This window comes from Syzygium oleosum, unplaced genomic scaffold, assembly GCF_021117445.2.
Source record: "Syzygium oleosum isolate NSW1041296 unplaced genomic scaffold, Sole_v2.1 Sole_v2.20, whole genome shotgun sequence".
Lineage (NCBI taxonomy): Eukaryota > Viridiplantae > Streptophyta > Magnoliopsida > Myrtales > Myrtaceae > Syzygium > Syzygium oleosum.
The window spans coordinates 1,930,657-1,951,087 of NW_026607504.1; the positions used below are offsets into that span (position 1 = coordinate 1,930,657).

At 40.1% G+C, this 20,431-nt stretch overlaps 3 protein-coding genes and 2 long non-coding RNA genes across 5 annotated transcripts; 3 read left to right on the forward strand and 2 right to left on the reverse strand.

The window, feature by feature from the left end:
* The first annotated feature begins 972 nt into the window (after positions 1-972).
* Positions 973-1,959, forward strand: LOC115684105 (pyridoxal 5'-phosphate synthase-like subunit PDX1.2). The gene is made up of 2 exons (XM_030608808.2): positions 973-1,092; positions 1,169-1,959. The coding sequence occupies exon 2, from the start codon at positions 1,189-1,191 to the stop codon at positions 1,957-1,959; it is 771 nt and encodes a 256-aa protein (XP_030464668.1). The 5' UTR covers positions 973-1,092; positions 1,169-1,188.
* Positions 1,960-4,541: 2,582 nt separating this feature from the next.
* On the reverse strand, positions 4,542-5,301 carry LOC115683998 (uncharacterized). The gene is made up of 3 exons (XR_008818639.1): positions 5,139-5,301; positions 4,894-4,988; positions 4,542-4,809 (listed from the first exon to the last, which is right to left on the reverse strand). It is a non-coding gene; the product is annotated as an uncharacterized LOC115683998 (long non-coding RNA).
* Positions 5,302-7,366: 2,065 nt separating this feature from the next.
* LOC115683997 (pyridoxal 5'-phosphate synthase-like subunit PDX1.2) lies at positions 7,367-8,197 on the forward strand. The gene has a single exon (XM_030608674.1). The coding sequence runs from the start codon at positions 7,367-7,369 to the stop codon at positions 8,195-8,197; it is 831 nt and encodes a 276-aa protein (XP_030464534.1).
* Positions 8,198-15,243: 7,046 nt separating this feature from the next.
* LOC130140643 (uncharacterized) lies at positions 15,244-16,003 on the reverse strand. The gene is made up of 3 exons (XR_008818638.1): positions 15,841-16,003; positions 15,596-15,690; positions 15,244-15,511 (listed from the first exon to the last, which is right to left on the reverse strand). It is a non-coding gene; the product is annotated as an uncharacterized LOC130140643 (long non-coding RNA).
* A 2,046-nt stretch (positions 16,004-18,049) lies between these two features.
* On the forward strand, positions 18,050-18,880 carry LOC130140635 (pyridoxal 5'-phosphate synthase-like subunit PDX1.2). Its single transcript, XM_056320556.1, has one exon. The coding sequence runs from the start codon at positions 18,050-18,052 to the stop codon at positions 18,878-18,880; it is 831 nt and encodes a 276-aa protein (XP_056176531.1).
* The last annotated feature ends 1,551 nt before the right edge of the window (positions 18,881-20,431 follow it).

A 20,431-nucleotide genomic window follows, 5' to 3' on the forward strand; every position in this document is an offset into this window, starting at 1 on the left:
TTTGTGGCTCTCTTTAAGTTTAGTGGATAACAATGGAATCGGTAAATCAAGATGGTTTGACAAGCGAAAAAAAGGGCCAAATGGGAGCATGACGACGAAGATCCCTCGCCCGCTACAGAATGTTTGATCTGAACCTCTAATTACTATTCTCCCGACGCTCGCGATTTGAAGTGCGAAAAAATTAGTGATATTGCCGATGCAACCCGACCGAGATGCCGACGGTTAAGAAGTCTCTCCACACAAAATACGACCCGATTAGGCAATACAGCACGAGTCTTTAGTAGATTCGTTCGCTATGTAAATTGAACTCGCGACTCTTTTGCCATTGGGCAATTTAAGGACCCTTTCTTCTTAAAGTCGATTTCATGAAAAAGATTGGGAAGCAAAGAGAATTCGCCCTTGATTCAAATCAAGCAAGTCAAGCAAGCGTGCTTCGCTTGTTTAAAAAATAAATAAAAAGGGAAAGAGTTATGAAAAATCTTGAATTATGTCCGATACAATTACTTTAATTTTTTTTTTTGATATAAAAAACTCCAAATTTATATCGGCGCGACGGGAAGATGTTATGATTAGTAGTGGAGAGACCTCGCAAGCCTGTTTGCACTAAATTTCATTAATCTTTTTGCCCCCAAAAAAAAATGGAAATAAAAAAATGTCCGTAACATTGACTAAAGGCTTATGCCTTTAAGCCTTCATAAATGTGGTAAAATGTGACCGTCTGATCAAATTGATCAGACGGTCACCAACTGTATAATTTTAAGAAGGGCATTTCTCCGACAGAGAGGGTGAGGAAGCAAACGGACGATCATATCTCCGGAGTCGGTGGGAAGTTTCTCGAACAAATCAAAATCTGTTACAGACTCCTGTCGTGTCAGCACGACACGTGTTGATGTGAGCTGTCCCACGCGTTCGAAAGTCTTGTCTTCCCTCTTTCCCTCCCTCCCTCCCTCCTCACTCTACACTCTCCACACTCCTCTCCGCTCCGCTCCGCTCTCCCTCCCTCCCGACCGAAGTCGCATCCGCTCTCTCCGCGACTGAGCAGCCCTCCGCCGTCGCCGGCGCCGTCGCCTCCGCCCTTCGCCGGAGTCGTAGGTAAGCTCGCTTTGGTGCAGTCTCCTCTTCCCTCTCTGTTTCCTCTTCCCTCAAAAACCGAAGTCTCGTCCCCTAGGTCCGTCCGTCGCCGCCTCCATGGATATCCAAAGGCTCCGTCTCCGTTCCAAGTTCCAAGTGAGGCAGGGGACATTCCGCGGCGCCGCCATTTTCGAAGTCGAGAGTGTGAAGCAGGCGGAGCAAGTGGGACGCGGCAATGCTAGCGCGGTCTTGTTCGCCCCTCCCGTCGACCACGCGGTGGTCGATTACTCTCTGATCAGCCACCTCCGGAGCACCATCGCTTCCCTTCCGTTGATGCTGAAGGTCCGTGTGGGCCACTTTGCCGAAGCCGAGGAGATACAAAAGTTCGGAATGGTTGATTTCCTCGACGGGAACGAGGTCCTCGGCGTCGTCGACGAAACGTTCATCGACAAGCATGCGCTCTCGATTCCATTCGTCTGCGGCTGTAAAAGCCTTGCTGAGGGCTTGAGGAGGGTGGAGGAAGGGGCTCAGATTCTCCGGATGCAGGGGAAATCGGATAGGTCTGTCCAGTTCGCAGACACGGTGAAGATCGTCAGATCGATCTCCCGGGAGATCAGTGATTTGGCCGGCATGAACGAGTCCCAGGTCCGCGCGCACGCGCGGAAGATAGCCGCTCCACCAGATCTCTTGCTGGAGACGAAGCGGCAGGGGAGGGTTCCGGTTCTACAGTTTGCTGCCGGAGGGATTGCCACTACGGCCGACGCAGCGCTGATGATCCGCCTGGGCTGCGACGGCGTCTTCATAAACTCGCAGATCCTTAACGAGACGAATGCCTACATGAAGGTGGCCAAAATCATGGATGCTGTTCAGCATGCTTGGCAAGTGTGACGTGTTGATTGACAGGTATCTTTGGCTCCAAATAGGTTAGATACTCTAGCATATATCGACTGGTTTTTGGCAACAGATTTGCCCATATAGATGAAACTGTATAGAATTGGTTTGGCTACGAATTTGTTGTTTCGCATGTAATGTTCGAGAATCGTCGAAGATTCTAGCACGATGCTCGTGTGTTTGGTTGCAGCAATCAGTAAGCTCAGTGTTTTCTCTGGATATTTTTTGCTTCTTCAGTAAAGGCTAGCATTAATACCCCACTTACTGCGACACCGTTGCCCTTTTCTTTGGCACAAGATCAAGATGTGCCATCTAAAATAAGTAAGTTTGATTCAAGCATGATCTTCGTCCTGCACCTTTGGATCATATGGCATTCACATGGAGCCATTCCACGCAACTGTGATTGATAAATTTTTTCTAGGCAATCTGTGGTCCTATGTCTGGCTAGAAAAACGAAGTGGTGAGAAAGTGACAAATGGAAGGAGAGAGAGGAAAGACAGAAGGAGGAGGAGGAGAAGAAGGAGAAGAAAGTAGTTGGTTCATAGTCTGCGAGAACAGAGGAAACAGAGAGAGTAGATGCAGGAGGGTTAGTGCTGGCAAAGAGGATGAAAGAGTTGGAAATGATAAACACGAGTGATATGGATCATGGGTTGGACCATAGAGGAGGCACTGTTATCAGTAGTCGAGCATAACTGTTACAGTGCACTTACCTGTGACAGAGCGTCCAAGTCATCACTAAAATGAGAGTTATTAGCATCCGATCTCTGCTGGTCCTTCCACTTTGTCGAAATTAGATTTCGGTAGTTTTTCTTCTGGAGCAGTGCGATTCGAAGACTCGACTTTCCCATTGTTCCTCTTCCACTGTGCTCTCTCTGGTTTATAAAATTCTTCAGACACATCATAATCATCTCCTCCTGTTTGTTCTGGCCAAGAGGTGATTATATCTTCCTCAAAGTTGGAAGCATTTGATGCAAAAGATGACAAAGGTAAGGAAGTTGATTCTTTCAGATTTGTAGCTGAAGATAGTACATCCTTCTTAGGATTGTTTCCTTTTGAGAGGCTCTTCTCCCTGGAGAACAATTTGTAGGAAGCTATAATCGATTGAAAACAACCGCATGACCTTTACAAGCCGCAAGTCTCTGCTTAGATATTTTAACTGTCAGCATATCCTAAGGTATTGAGAGCATGCTCACAAGAACCGGAACTTGGAGTAATGCAGGATATCGTGACAGTGCAAGAGGTGCCGACAAAGGATTCCCTGAGAACTTCGGTTCATTTGCTGCCTCTGAAAGGAATATGACCCCGGTCATTGTCCAGAGCTCTAATGGATTCCTTGTGCGCGAGTAGGCTCTTATTGGTTTCTGCACCTTCCACTCTGCTCATACGTCTAAAGCAGCCAATACAACAACGAAATGGAACAACATTCTCCAGCACAATGATCACATCAGAAAAGTTTATCCACAATTTGGCAGATGGACAGTGCTAATAAACAGGCGGTATTTTCCTTTTATCTCAAAATAGGATGGCGAGAATATAACATAAGCATTTTTACATTGGTGACGGCGAATCACTTCAACGAGCACACTAAAAATAACCTATAGATCTCGTGAGCAGAGTCAATTCGACAGGACACCGAAAATTAAACACATACAACACATGGACCTAAATAATTTGTAGTCGGACAGTCGCCATTCCCATTGGATTTGGTTCTTCGAATGTAATTTGAGATTTTTAGCCGCTCTTTAACAATTGGTGCAACGATTCAAATATCGACTTTTATTCGATCATCATTTCATGCCATCTGAATATCACATATATTGCGTTAATGTGATAGACTAGTTGAGCGATGTCACTTTTCTGTGTCCATACACGCTCAATGACTTGATAATAATTGTCTAAAGGAGAGGACATCTTAACATGTGGCATGAAACAGAGGGTAAACTACCTTGTCTGTTTGTCGTTGTCGGCAGTATCAGCACCACGTCCACTTCCTGCGAGATCAATGAAGTAGAGCTTGCCCACAACACGGGGAGGTTTTGACTCACTGCCATCAATTGACCTCTTGATGGCAAGCTGAAGTATGGCTTGAGATCGGGACGATTTTTCTAGTCGCACTTCCTTTCTCAATCAGTTCTTCGATTGTCTCCACATCAGATATTTTGTACTCCTGTAAACCTACCATGCATACTTGCTGCCTCCCATCCGCTTTCAACAGAGTTTCCAGCAAAAGTATAAGCAAAGCTATTAACTCTTTAAGGATATTTTTATTCCAGAAATGCAAGATAAATCAGCAGAAGAACAAATGGAGCTTACTTCCGATCGCTCAGAAGATCAAATAGTTTTCCTCCGTATATTTCGAAGAAGCTGACAAATAGTTGAAAGCCCTGGTTGCGGTACGTGTGGTTCATCAACCTCAACGTCACGCGATGCTTTAAGGGGCAATGGTTTCGTAGGGTAAGTTTTTCCGCTTCCTGCAGAAAATATTACACGAACGAGATACAGTGGAAGAGTCAAGAACAATGTTCTAGCCTAGAAAAGCAAATATGAACTTTGTCAACTTGCAATAATCCTATCGTCTAGCATATATTTACAGGTGCTACAAATTGGTTTGGCTCCAAATAGAGGAAATAGATAAAATGAGTTGAAGACACACCACAACTTTGATCTTTGCAACAGAACTAGCTTTATCCTCGTCTGCAGCAAAACCTTTCGACTGGTTATTCTCGGGAGGGGCACGGGCTCTGCCAGCCTGTTTGTTGTTTCGCATGTATGGTTAGGAATCATCAAAGCTTCTACGACGAGGATGAGATATATAGGAGGGCCATCCTGAAGGCTAGAAACTGGCATCTGTTCCAATGATGAACACACGATGAAATTGTTCAATTGAAATGATAGTCTTCCAAGTATAATCTCCCAGTTCGAAAGTTTTACATCATTATGGCACCGCGTCTGAGATAACTGGATTGATAATTCAAAGAGGTGCGATGTGAAAGCGACCAATTCTTATCTCAATACTCGAGCAATTTCTGCCAATACAATGTTACAAGAGGATATTTTAGAAAAGAGTACCCCGAACTTACTGTAATAACTAATGATGCAAGATGTAACTAAGCTCTTAGGCAAAAATCAAAGCCCCCAGTGAAGTGCAACATTTTTACGGATGATGGAAAGCCCACCTCAGGAAGAAGTTCGGCATCAAAGGAGTGTAGATCCAGGAGCCAAGGACTGGACTCGCTTGGGGAGTTCACCCCATTCTTTCTCTGGCTTGATGACCTTGAATTTGTGGGGGGTGTTGGAAGCTCCATGTAGAACTCATTCCCTCCGATATAGCCCCTCTGGGCACTCAGATACATTCTTCATCCCTGGCCTCCACCACCACAACCACCACCACCATAGCAACCAGAGTCCTAATTAAGTTGCAAAGACAAAAGCAATGTAAAAGGAATGAATGATCTCAAGTCCACACAATTGCACGTGATCTTCTAACTAAAGAGAGCTCTTCCAAAACCAGAAGCTGAGCATTTCCCGGACGAGGCAACCCGGAAATATCCATAAAATAAAAATTGATGACTGCGGCAGCTACATATATAAGAAACCGAAAGCCACGAAACAAAGGAAATGGACCGGTTATTTACAGCTATTTATGCCATTCCCAACCCCAGAAGAGCTCAGGAAATATATTCAGATTAAGGAAGGGGGCGGGGAGAGCAGCTAATATGCCCTGGCTTTCACGCAGGGGATATATATGCACATGCGCACACGCACTTATACATATGCACTTATCCCAAATCTTCCAATGTGTTCACAATTATTGTTCTCGAGTAGTTTTTATTCATGATGAAGTAGTTGCCTCTTGTGAGTATTAACAGAGAAATTATTATTTACCCGTGTGAAAAATTTAGAACCCTAAACTTAGTAGTTACATAGAGTACTCAAAGAAGTACAAGGCAAAGTCCTCTAATCAACCATCTCACTCGAGCTATTCTCGTCGTGAGATAAGTGGCAAAAAAAGTTACGTGAAGAATTAAGGGACAATAACACAAATGGCCCATAAACGTTAATCCAATATATAACGTGATCCGTGAACTTTTAATTTGTTTAATATAGTTTTTAAACTTTAATCCAATATGCAATGTCGTCTTTGAACTTTTAATTTGTTCAATATGATCCCCGGACTTTTGATACATATTCAAGTTGGTCTCGAGACTATATAAAAATGATCAATACTGTCTTTCCATTAATTCGAGTTCAGGGACAATATTGAATATTTTCATATAATCCAGGGACTAGATTGAGTATGTATCAAAAGTTTAAGGATTACATTGAACTAATTGAGAACTTAGGGACGACATTATACAATGGGCTAAAGTTTATAAATCATAGTAAACAAATTAAAAATTTAGAGACGACATTACACATCGGGCTAAAATTAAGGGATCATTTTTGTTATTTTATCAAGAATAAATAATTGTCGATACCTTGTTAATGAGATCCATAATGAATTTCATTGCAACCCAAGAAGAGTAACACTTTGAGAGCGCACCAGCTCGAAAGCTATTTAGGCATGCCAACTGTTATTTGTCAACCGACTAACTTGCCTTTGCTTCTTTCCAAAAAGATTACCATCACGCTCCCTCACCTAGGGAAAATTTCAAATAAGGGCTTTTGCCTAAAGTGGTCATGTCGGTATCAAAGAAAAACCTGCGTCCTTTACTTTTTTGATTTTCTTTCCTGTTTTTTTTTCTTTTTTCCTTTTTCTGTCTTTTTCTTTCTATAGAAGAGGCAAAATCAAAAAAGAAAAAGGCTAAAACATAAAAAAGAAGAAGACGAAAACACCACACAAAAAAAAAAATAAACCCAGCCCTCTCGCCTGTATTTATCTTATTTTTAATTTTTCAGCTTTTCTAATTTTTAATCTAATTTAATTAGAATTTATGTTAAAATTTTCTTTGGTCGAAAATATCCTTCACCGGCAGGAATATTGAGCCGGCCAGTGGGGTTAGACCCTTATTTGAAACTATCTTGGCCACTTTAGGCTCTTATTTGAAATAATGTCCACTTCAGGCCTTTATTTGAGAAAATAATGACACTGCAGGTCCTTATTTGGAATTTTGCCCCCCACATGTACATATGGACAATTAATGATTCTAAAAGTAAAGCATATTAACCGTTGAATCCGATAATTAGGATAATTCTATATGATATTTATGATAATTCTATTGATTCCATCGCTCAAGATTGCGCATATATCTCATTTTGATTGTGCAAATCTTGATTGATCTATTATCTTAGATATTCATATCATAAAATCTATAAATAGGGCTCTTCAGTATGATGAGTGGAAACCTACATAAAATTCCATATTTCTGTCTTTGGCATATTATTCTTCTTAACTCAGAGAACCATGTCGCCATCCTTGGAGACCAAGGTCTTAGTTGCTCGGTCAAAGCTTTGCGGAAGCGCCATTATCGAAGTCAGGGATTACGATGAGGCCCTCCTCGCCAAATTCGCCGGGGCTCGCTGCGTCCTCGTGGCGACGCCGTCTCCGTCGGGCGGCCGATGCACTTCATACAGCAATTTGATCATGAAAATCATGAACTGCCTCTCACCAATTTCGGTGATGGCTAGGGTTCGCATTGGGCATACTCCTGAGGCAGATGCATTGGAATCGATCGGATGTCAGTTCATCGACGAGAGCGAGCTTCTCAGTGTCGCCGACGAGAAAAACTTCTTGAACAAGCATGAGCTCGGAATTCCTTGCGTTTGCGGTTGTCAAAACCTCGGCGAGGCGTTAAGGAGAGTCGGAGAAGGTGCGGTGATGATTAGGATTCAGGGAGAGACCTCGAGAACAGGCCATATTGCTAAGACCGTGAACAATCTGAGGTCCGTGATGCGCGATGTTGAGTCTCTGAGAGACATGAATGGGTGCGCGCTCCGCCACTTCTCTGCAAGGATCGACGCGCCGTTTGATCTCTTGGTGGAGACCAAGAGACAGGGGAGGCTTCCGGTCCCGACTTTTGCTGCGGGAGGAATCTCGACCGCGGACGATGCGTTACTGCTCATGCAATTGGGCTGCGACGGTGTGTTTGTGGGCTCGGAGATCTTCGATACCGAGTATCCGCTCAAGGAAATTGAGAATATAATAGGAGTGCTCGACTCCCGCGGGGACGGTGGATTTGGGGAAACTAATCAGTCCACGGCTGAGAAAGGATCCACGGCGGATCAAGGCGTTTGATGAGGAGCTGTTTTCACATGCATTTGTCCCAAATCAATCTTACACCATAGTTATTTGTTGAAGAGTAGTTAAATTAATTTAAGGCAAAATTACAAAAAAAAAAAACATAAGGGAGCTGCTTTTCGCACTCTAATATGTTGACTTTATTTTACAGTAACTTTCAGAATTTCTATTTTGATATCTCTCTATGTATTTTGCTCGCGCTCGGGCATGGCCCTTAGCTTCGAGCTACCCGCGCCGTATATATTATTCAAGTAGTCACTTCTTAAATAACTATGCTTTTTTGTTTAATTATTTAAAGACTACACCCATTTTTATCTTGAAGACGGAAGGGTGATTCTTTGGCCACGGAATAGCCCTTACGGTGTCTGGCTAGTCGTTCACCAACCCTCGTATCCTTCTGTAAATCGTTCTGTAAATTGTAATATTACCTAATTCTATATATATTGATTCTGGAACCTTAATTGCTTAAATTTAAATCCGAATCAATTCCACCATTTCGATTTGTTAGAAATATTCCCTAAATCTATATATCTCCTAAATCGAAATCTCGTGATATGTTACTAAAATAACAATTCTGTAAGGCTTGCCTGACACCTTATAATATTGAGTTGACTACACATCTCTTTATTGGCTCCTGATGCCCCCTTATCACATTGAATTGATTATATTATCCATTGCGGGTCCCACTCTCAATACATTTGTTCGTCTTTTTCTTTTGTTTCAATTTTATGAAAAGACAAAATTACCCACTTTCTTTCAAACAATTTTTTTTCACCCTGGCCGCTTCTTCCGCGTTCATTACATTCTAAATCTTTGTTCATGTTTGTCTTCTTCTAAACTTATTCAGCCAATTATTAACTTTATTTTGCCTCACAATCGTGAATTTTTCAACTTCGATTTTCGGTACAAATTTACGAGAATTTACTCATAGATTGAATATTGTGTTCGATGAATGCATTATACAATATTTACTCATCTTTCATTGTATTGTTTTTATGGAAGACAATATGGAAGAACACCCAAATTGTTTAAATGTATCTATCGATGATGAAATTGTAAATGGAGAATGACAATTAATCACGTCAACAAGTTCATTTGGAGCTTCTCGCACTATAACATTGAAAGTTATTCCTTTATATATATAATGTTAAGTGATTAATGACTCTCTTATTGATGTAATTAAAAAAACTTTTATTATCTGATTCAAGTAAAATAGTTTTTTTCCGAGAGAGTAACCTTTTTGAGGGGAGCCACACACAATATCTTTTGTTAAGTTGCATTCGCAACTAGTTATTATTGCAGTATATTTGTATTTGGAGGATAATTTTCTTTTCATTGAGGATTTTGTGAAAATGCTAATGCATTTGGAATTGACCAAAAAATGTGTTTGCAAATGGTTTGAATGGGTTGTCTTATAATGCCGTTACAATGGCCATAATTTTTTTTCAACAGCTAATTATACGAAGTAACCAAGACAGATATAGTCAGCATTATATGTAATAATGTTTTAGGGAGCATTTTCTTTTGCATTTGCATGATAATAATGGATGTTTAGAATTTATTTATGTACTCAACTCTGTCATATTTTTACTTTTTTTTTTTTAAAGTATCTTTTAAAACATCATGCTATGATGGCATAAAAATAATTAAACATTGGACTATTAGATTCACTTCATAAAATGTAAGTAGAGCAGTTAAAATACACAAACTACATCCTAATGACGCATATTAAAGTTAAAATTAACGAAATGCGTACTCAAAATTGGTAGATGATGCTTTTTATTTGTGCTTAGGTTATTATTTTAATAATAGTTTCCTAGTACAAAAAAAGAGAATGTACAACTCGTTAACATAATAATTACTTTTTTTGTCGAAAACATAATAATTAGTTAGCTATCTACTAAATAATTTTTTTTTTGGAAAAGAGTGACGCCAATTTGTTCCAAATGGAGAAAGAAAAGGAAGAAACCAAAAAAGAAGAAAAGAAGGCAAGAAATAATATTAAATCAAGAATGGACCAGCATTTAATCTTAATAAATGTTATTTGAGAGGAACATGGGTACTTCCGTCTCTAGAAAAATTGAAACAAAAGGAAAAAGAAGAAAAAAGGTAAAAAAATCATTGTAATTCAAGTGTAGGACCCCCAAGGGATAACATAATCAATTAAATATGTAGGGAGGGTGTCGGGAGCCAATAAGGGAGTAGAAAGAACGTGGGCCTGGTAAAGCCTATACGGCTCATGTATAATTCATTAATATACATGGATTACAATTTGGATCGAAATAGCCCAGCAGCCATTTGTTGGATCAAGAATATCAACAGAAGTTGCTTGAAGAACCTGCAAGTAGTAAAACCACAGGATGGTCATTCAGTACATTACTTTGAGGCGCCATTCCTTGTAGTCTACCGTGATTAACGAAGTTCATCATTGTGCAGTAAGATTCAGGGTCAATTGCAATTTTGGCTTAGGTAAGGAAAGAATTGCAGCTATCCCCAATGAAGATTCAACTTTTGCAATATATGGCCGTGACGTCCCCAAGTAACTGCAAACCAATACAAAGTCTGCCTGTTCTATTAACTAACAGTGATGAATTCCAGGTAAAGCGATACCTTCTAGTAGGAAAAGCGACAGTAAGCGATTCTTCCGAACCAAGTGACCTAAGCTATTTTCCTTTATCAGGAAGAAGCTCTTGAGAAATGTCATTTCTTTGATGGCTAAAACTGAGTGAGAAACTAGCTTATTAGATTGAATGATCTGTAGACTTCTTGGGGATAGACTGTGAAGAGCCAAAGTCAGGAAGGACATTGCAAACTCCCCCAAAACTTTAGGGCAGGCAACAAGCAATTGACCCTTGCAACTTATGGTGATATTGCTAAGGCTCTGTGATGCTTCTGCAACTTTAGCTTTGAGTGCAAATCCCATGGAATAGCACATGATGACCATCAGCAAGAAATTAGGTAATGTGAAGGTCCAAGGAGGTTGTCTATCTGCTCGTAGAAAACTTAAATCTCGTAATAGCCATGCTCAGCTCAGGAAAACCATTGAACTCGTTGATGATCATCAAGAACAGGAGAGCGCCAATATACTGTTGCCCATCCATTTCGTTCTGAGAGCGCATCCTGCTCCTGATGAACACCATGGAAACAATGACTGCCACGATAATGATCTGGACGGTCGTCAAAATGCACAGGGACGCATTTTTCTTTATGAGCTGCGGTTCCTTGTCGAAACAAGCCTTAACTAGCTCCATCATAGGGACCGAGTATTTCGTGAAGACTAGATAGGTGATTCCTGCTCCTATCGAACGGGATGGAGAGCTTGTTGTCGAATTTCATGCCGAAATGAAATTGCTTAAATCTGTTCACGAACTCGCTGACTGATATGTACCTCTACGGTTTGGTTTTGTCTGCCTAGTACTGCTCTTGGTCCTTTCTCGAGGTAACCTGTTGTAGTAGCACAAATCAAGCCAGACCGTCAGATTCATAGGGGTGACGATACCACACATGACGTGATAACATCACTTGTACCTAATATACAGATTTTAAAAGCAGCCTAAGTCTAGCACAGTTTGAACAGATTTACCAGTAATTCACGTGAAATTTCTTAACACCGACCTGACCTGACCAACGATCATTCCACCATATAATGAAACTCAAAGTTGGAGCACACAATGCGGCAAAAGCTATTAAACTAAGCATCCCATCATTGCTCATTTCCCTTTTTCCCTCTTGCAAGAAATCAGCGGCACCCTTTGTCTCAGGACACCTGATCCCGCATCGCTCGAAGAACTAGAGGCATGTTCTCGTGGTCCCTGGCACACAATCTGGCCTTCTGATAAGAGAATGATATCGTCAAACAAATCGAATAGCTCCGGCACAGATTGCAGCAATGACATCAAGATTGTGGCATTAGTGAGATGTGCCACTTGTTGCGGGCATTTCACAATTTGGTATGTTGTCGAACTGTCAAGGCCGGTTGATATCCCATCCATGAACAATGTTTTTGTAGGCCTAACAATCATCTCTCCTGTATTTACATGAATTTGAGCATATTTGTTACTTCTTCCATAATGATCTTAAAAGTCTTGTTGTTTAAGTTTAACATTGCCTCATGGAAATTTATCTTTTTGCACGGCAGGCTCGCAATAAAAGTGTCACGACTTCTAGATGAACTCTACCGATCAAATTAGTGTACGAATACACGAATGTTTGCTTTATTCTAGCAACGAATATACGACAATGTGCATGGCACGGGTTTTACTTATTATTAATCCCGCTTATCTTGTTTATTAACACCCCCCGACACACCCCCCCCTACCCTAATTTGGATGATTTAGAGGATTCTTTAGCTGGGTTCTCTTGTCATTAAGTTGGCCATCTTCGTCCCCGTGATCGTTCGGTCATGGGTTGGCCATGATAAGCCAGGTCCTCCCGGCTTACACGATGACCTAATTACAGGAATAACTCACTTTTTGCTGGATAATTCATCAGACGGATTTGGAGCATAGCATATTGAATTCACAATCCATCACCCGGCTCTTCATTTTTGTTTTGCGGATTGAACAAATTGGGAAGCAAAACTATATCGATTAGGAACAAAATTCCAACATAAATGTAGGTTTTTACGTAATCATGGAAACATGTTTGACCAAGTAATGTCGTCTCTTATCATGCCACCATATCACCGTCCTCATTCATGAATGATGGCCTACTGAAGTTGGTAAAGATGGAGGCACTTTCTTTATACAGTCTTCTGAATGCAACATTTGACCTTGTCAAGGTTATAATATTGTTTTACCTCTGGCTCACCAAACATCTCCTAGACAAATCACGCTTGGACCAAATCAAGTGACATCACATGGTTGCTTTGGCCCAGTAAACCAGGAATATCATTTGAGGACTACTCTACACCCCACCCACCCCCCCCCACGTACCTACATTTGGGTCAAAGGATGAAAACATTGCTTGCTAATGCAAGGAATGGACATGGTCTCTCTCGCTAACGGAAATCATTGATCAAGCCAAGGCGTGTAAGTACTGAGTATCACATACTTTCATTGGTCATTTATACATGTGAATGCATAAAGGGCGCCTCTTGCATAATATATAGTCGCGTTAGTTTATAGACCTCCGTCATCTCCATCTCTCTCTCTCTCTCTCTCTCTCTCTAAAGAAGAAGAAATAGCTTCGTTTTGATCTTTGAGCAGCGCCTTGGCCTCATAAGCTCTTCTCAAGAATTTGAGGTGAAGGTTTCTGTTATTTTATTTACAATGGTTTTGCTGATATGCACGCTTGCTTTCTTTCATGAGCTTCAACTTTGCACTAGCAGCACTAAGCATGACTCATTTTGCCATATGTGTGTTCATTCAAAATTTAAAGTTAACATACCAGCTTGGTCTATTAATTAGAATTTGTCCATGAAGATTTTGCTACCATTGACTTGATACAGAACAAGAATAAGAATATAAGAAGAAGAGGAACAGTGCTAGGAAATATGGAGGGATATGAACGGGCGCGGTCGTGGAAGCAAAGGAGCCAAAACATGAGCCGGAGCATAAGCAGGAGCATGAGCAGGACTAACTGGGGCATGGAAGACGTGTTCGCGGGCTCTAGGCAATCGAGACGGACGAGCTGCATCGACGAAGACGAAGAGGCTCTCAAATGGGCTGCAATTGAGAGATTGCCGACATACGACCGGCTACGGACGAGCATCTTCCAAACTTTCGTCGAGAATGACGAGCAGAACCGTGAACAGAAGATGGTGGTGGATGTGAAGAAGATGGACCTGAATGAAAGGCAGTAGTTCATTGATAGGATCTTCCAAGTGGCTGAAGAAGATAATGAGAGGTTCTTGAGGAAGTTCAGAAACAGGATTAATAAGTAAGTTCACTTTCAATTTTAATTGGATGCAAATAAAATGCTTCAAATACTTGCCATTTTACTCTAATTTAAACTTCGCCCTAGTTTTCTCAGCCATTTTTACTAATGATAAATAACAATGTCCGGAAACAGTGTCATGCAATTACATGGGTTCTTTCTCATTTTCTTTTTCTTCATTTTTGCCATGAAGATACGTAACCATAGTAGACATTGCATAAAAATTGATCATGATGAATTATAACAATCTTTTATTATTATTTAGTAGACAGTCGCCATTCCCATTGGATTTGGTTCTTCGAATGTAATTTGAGATTTTTAGCCGCTCTTTAACAATTGGTGCAACGATTCAAATATCGACTTTTATTCGATCATCATTTCATGCCATCTGAATATCACATATATTGCGTTAATGTGATAGACTAGTTGAGCGATGTCACTTTTCTGTGTCCATACACGCTCAATGACTTGATAATAATTGTCTAAAGGAGAGGACATCTTAACATGTGGCATGAAACAGAGGGTAAACTACCTTGTCTGTTTGTCGTTGTCGGCAGTATCAGCACCACGTCCACTTCCTGCGAGATCAATGAAGTAGAGCTTGCCCACAACACGGGGAGGTTTTGACTCACTGCCATCAATTGACCTCTTGATGGCAAGCTGAAGTATGGCTTGAGATCGGGACGATTTTTCTAGTCGCACTTCCTTTCTCAATCAGTTCTTCGATTGTCTCCACATCAGATATTTTGTACTCCTGTAAACCTACCATGCATACTTGCTGCCTCCCATCCGCTTTCAACAGAGTTTCCAGCAAAAGTATAAGCAAAGCTATTAACTCTTTAAGGATATTTTTATTCCAGAAATGCAAGATAAATCAGCAGAAGAACAAATGGAGCTTACTTCCGATCGCTCAGAAGATCAAATAGTTTTCCTCCGTATATTTCGAAGAAGCTGACAAATAGTTGAAAGCCCTGGTTGCGGTACGTGTGGTTCATCAACCTCAACGTCACGCGATGCTTTAAGGGGCAATGGTTTCGTAGGGTAAGTTTTTCCGCTTCCTGCAGAAAATATTACACGAACGAGATACAGTGGAAGAGTCAAGAACAATGTTCTAGCCTAGAAAAGCAAATATGAACTTTGTCAACTTGCAATAATCCTATCGTCTAGCATATATTTACAGGTGCTACAAATTGGTTTGGCTCCAAATAGAGGAAATAGATAAAATGAGTTGAAGACACACCACAACTTTGATCTTTGCAACAGAACTAGCTTTATCCTCGTCTGCAGCAAAACCTTTCGACTGGTTATTCTCGGGAGGGGCACGGGCTCTGCCAGCCTGTTTGTTGTTTCGCATGTATGGTTAGGAATCATCAAAGCTTCTACGACGAGGATGAGATATATAGGAGGGCCATCCTGAAGGCTAGAAACTGGCATCTGTTCCAATGATGAACACACGATGAAATTGTTCAATTGAAATGATAGTCTTCCAAGTATAATCTCCCAGTTCGAAAGTTTTACATCATTATGGCACCGCGTCTGAGATAACTGGATTGATAATTCAAAGAGGTGCGATGTGAAAGCGACCAATTCTTATCTCAATACTCGAGCAATTTCTGCCAATACAATGTTACAAGAGGATATTTTAGAAAAGAGTACCCCGAACTTACTGTAATAACTAATGATGCAAGATGTAACTAAGCTCTTAGGCAAAAATCAAAGCCCCCAGTGAAGTGCAACATTTTTACGGATGATGGAAAGCCCACCTCAGGAAGAAGTTCGGCATCAAAGGAGTGTAGATCCAGGAGCCAAGGACTGGACTCGCTTGGGGAGTTCACCCCATTCTTTCTCTGGCTTGATGACCTTGAATTTGTGGGGGGTGTTGGAAGCTCCATGTAGAACTCATTCCCTCCGATATAGCCCCTCTGGGCACTCAGATACATTCTTCATCCCTGGCCTCCACCACCACAACCACCACCACCATAGCAACCAGAGTCCTAATTAAGTTGCAAAGACAAAAGCAATGTAAAAGGAATGAATGATCTCAAGTCCACACAATTGCACGTGATCTTCTAACTAAAGAGAGCTCTTCCAAAACCAGAAGCTGAGCATTTCCCGGACGAGGCAACCCGGAAATATCCATAAAATAAAAATTGATGACTGCGGCAGCTACATATATAAGAAACCGAAAGCCACGAAACAAAGGAAATGGACCGGTTATTTACAGCTATTTATGCCATTCCCAACCCCAGAAGAGCTCAGGAAATATATTCAGATTAAGGAAGGGGGCGGGGAGAGCAGCTAATATGCCCTGGCTTTCACGCAGGGGATATATATGCACATGCGCACACGCACTTATACATATGCACTTATCCCAAATCTTCCAATGTGTTCACAATTATTGTTCTCGAGTAGTTTTTATTCATGATGAAGTAGTTGCCTCTTGTGAGTATTAACAGAGAAATTATTATTTACCCGTGTGAAAAATTTAGAACCCTAAACTTAGTAGTTACATAGAGTACTCAAAGAAGTACAAGGCAAAGTCCTCTAATCAACCATCTCACTCGAGCTATTCTCGTCGTGAGATAAGTGGCAAAAAAAGTTACGTGAAGAATTAAGGGACAATAACACAAATGGCCCATAAACGTTAATCCAATATATAACGTGATCCGTGAACTTTTAATTTGTTTAATATAGTTTTTAAACTTTAATCCAATATGCAATGTCGTCTTTGAACTTTTAATTTGTTCAATATGATCCCCGGACTTTTGATACATATTCAAGTTGGTCTCGAGACTATATAAAAATGATCAATACTGTCTTTCCATTAATTCGAGTTCAGGGACAATATTGAATATTTTCATATAATCCAGGGACTAGATTGAGTATGTATCAAAAGTTTAAGGATTACATTGAACTAATTGAGAACTTAGGGACGACATTATACAATGGGCTAAAGTTTATAAATCATAGTAAACAAATAAAAATTTAAAGACGACATTACACATCGGGCTAAAATTAAGGGATCATTTTTGTTATTTTATCAAGAATAAATAATTGTCGATACCTTGTTAATGAGATCCATAATGAATTTCATTGCAACCCAAGAAGAGTAACACTTTGAGAGCGCACCAGCTCGAAAGCTATTTGGGCATGCCAACTGTGACTAACTTGCCTTTGCTTCTTTCCAAAAAGATTACCATCACGCTCCCTCACCTAGGGAAAATTTCAAATAAGGGCTTTTGCCTAAAGTGGTCATGTCGGTATCAAAGAAAAACCTGCGTCCTTTACTTTTTTGATTTTCTTTCCTGTTTTTTTTTCTTTTTTCCTTTTTCTGTCTTTTTCTTTCTATAGAAAAGGCAAAATCAAAAAAGAAAAAGGCTAAAACATAAAAAAGAAGAAGACGAAAACACCACAAAAAAAAAAAACCCAGCCCTCTCTCCTGTATTTATCTTATTTTTAATTTTTCAGATTTTCTAATTTTTAATCTAATTTAATTAGAATTTATGTTAAAATTTTCTTTGGTCGAAAATATCCTTCACCGGCAGGAATATTGAGCCGGCCAGTGGGGTTAGACCTTTATTTGAAACTATCTTGGCCACTTTAGGCTCTTATTTGAAATAATGTCCACTTCAGGCCTTTATTTGAGAAAATAATGACACTGCAGGTCCTTTTTGGAATTTTGCCCCCCACATGTACATATGGACAATTAATGATTCTAAAAGTAAAGCATATTAACCGTTGAATCCGATAATTAGGATAATTCTATATGATATTTATGATAATTCTATTGATTCCATCGCTCAAGATTGCGCATATATCTCATTTTGATTGTGCAAATCTTGATTGATCTATTATCTTAGATATTCATATCATAAAATCTATAAATAGGGCTCTTCAGTATGATGAGTGGAAACCTACATAAAATTCCATATTTCTGTCTTTGGCATATTATTCTTCTTAACTCAGAGAACCATGTCGCCATCCTTGGAGACCAAGGTCTTAGTTGCTCGGTCAAAGCTTTGCGGAAGCGCCATTATCGAAGTCAGGGATTACGATGAGGCCCTCCTCGCCAAATTCGCCGGGGCTCGCTGCGTCCTCGTGGCGACGCCGTCTCCGTCGGGCGGCCGATGCACTTCATACAGCAATTTGATCATGAAAATCATGAACTGCCTCTCACCAATTTCGGTGATGGCTAGGGTTCGCATTGGGCATACTCCTGAGGCAGATGCATTGGAATCGATCGGATGTCAGTTCATCGACGAGAGCGAGCTTCTCAGTGTCGCCGACGAGAAAAACTTCTTGAACAAGCATGAGCTCGGAATTCCTTGCGTTTGCGGTTGTCAAAACCTCGGCGAGGCGTTAAGGAGAGTCGGAGAAGGTGCGGTGATGATTAGGATTCAGGGAGAGACCTCGAGAACAGGCCATATTGCTAAGACCGTGAACAATCTGAGGTCCGTGATGCGCGATGTTGAGTCTCTGAGAGACATGAATGGGTGCGCGCTCCGCCACTTCTCTGCAAGGATCGACGCGCCGTTTGATCTCTTGGTGGAGACCAAGAGACTGGGGAGGCTTCCGGTCCCGACTTTTGCTGCGGGAGGAATCTCGACCGCGGACGATGCGTTACTGCTCATGCAATTGGGCTGCGACGGTGTGTTTGTGGGCTCGGAGATCTTCGATACCGAGTATCCGCTCAAGGAAATTGAGAATATAATAGGAGTGCTCGACTCCCGCAGGGACGGTGGACTTGGGGAAACTAATCAGTCCACGGCTGAGAAAGGATCCACGGCGGATCAAGGCGTTTGATGAGGAGCTGTTTTCACATGCAGTTGTCCCAAATCAATCTTACACCATAGTTATTCGTTGAAGAGTAGTTAAATTAATTTAAGGCAAAATTACAAAAAAAAAAAAAAACATAAGGGAGCTGCTTTTCGCACTCTAATATGTTGATTTTATTTTACAGTAACTTTCAGAATTTCTATTTTGATATCTCTCTATGTATTTTGCTCGAGCTCGGGCATGGCCCTTAGCTTTGAGCTACCCGTGCCCTATATATTATTCAAGTAGTCACTTCTTAAATAACTATGCTTTTTTGTTGAATTATTTAAAGACTACACGCATTTTTATCTTGAAGACGGAAACATAATATATATATATATATATATCTGTCATGGACCGGTGGTTCTTTGGCCACGGAATAACCCGTAAATATTACCCTCCTTCCGTAAATCGTTCTGTAAATTGTAATATTACCTAATTATATATATATATATATATATATATATATATATTGATTCTGGAACCTCAATTGCTTAAATTTAAATCCGAATCAATTCCACCATTTCGATTTGTTAGAAATATTCCCTAAATCTATATATCTCCTAAATCGAAATCTCGTGATATGTTACTAAAACGGCAATTCTGTAAGGCTTGCGCTATTTTCACTCCATTATTAGCTCTTGACAGTCCTCTTGTTACATTGAATTGACTATATTATCTCTTATGGGTCCCACTCTCGATTTAAGATTATTTCTTACAATTTTTTCTTCTTTTTCTTTTGTTTCAATTTTATTAAAAGACAAAAATTACCCACTTTATTTCAAACAATTTTTTTTCACCCTAGTTGCTTCTTCCGCATTCATTACATTTTAAAGTTTTGTTCATGTTTTTCTTCTTCTAAACTTATTCCACCAATTATTAACTTTATTTTGCTTGATAATCCTCATAATCGTGAATTTTTCCACTTCGATTTTCGGTACAAATTTACGAGAATTTACTCAAAGATTGAATATTGTGATTGATGAATGCATTATACACAATTTACTCATCTGTCATTGTATTTTTTTTTTATGGAAGACAATATTCAAGGAAACCCAAATTGCTTAAATGTATCTATCGATGATGAAATTGTGAATGGACAATGATAATTAATCATGTCAACAAGTTCATTTGGAGCTTCTCGCACTATAACATTGAAAATTATTCCTTCATATATATAGTGTTAAGTGATTAATGACTCTCTTATTGATGTAATTAAAAAACTTTATTATTTGATTCAAGTAAAAAATAAAATTCCGAGAGAGTAAACTTTTTTAGGGGAGCCATAGACAATATCTTTTGTTAAGTTGCATATGCAACTTCTTATTATTGCAGTATATTTGTATTTTGAGGGTAATTTTCTTTTCATTGATGATTTTATGAAAATGCTGATGCATTTGGAATTGACAAAAAAATATATTTGCAAATGGTTTGAATGGGTTGTATAATGCCATTACAACGGCCATAATTTCTTTTCAACAACTAACTATACCACGTAACCAAGACAAATATGGTATTATATGTAATAATGATTTAGGG

Excerpts from the sequence above, each read along its gene's own strand:
- LOC115684105 (XM_030608808.2), top strand. The coding sequence starts at position 1,189 with ATGGATATCCAAAGGCTCCGTCTCCGTTCCAAGTTCCAAGTGAGGCAG.
- LOC115683997 (XM_030608674.1), top strand. The coding sequence starts at position 7,367 with ATGTCGCCATCCTTGGAGACCAAGGTCTTAGTTGCTCGGTCAAAGCTT.
- LOC130140635 (XM_056320556.1), top strand. The coding sequence starts at position 18,050 with ATGTCGCCATCCTTGGAGACCAAGGTCTTAGTTGCTCGGTCAAAGCTT.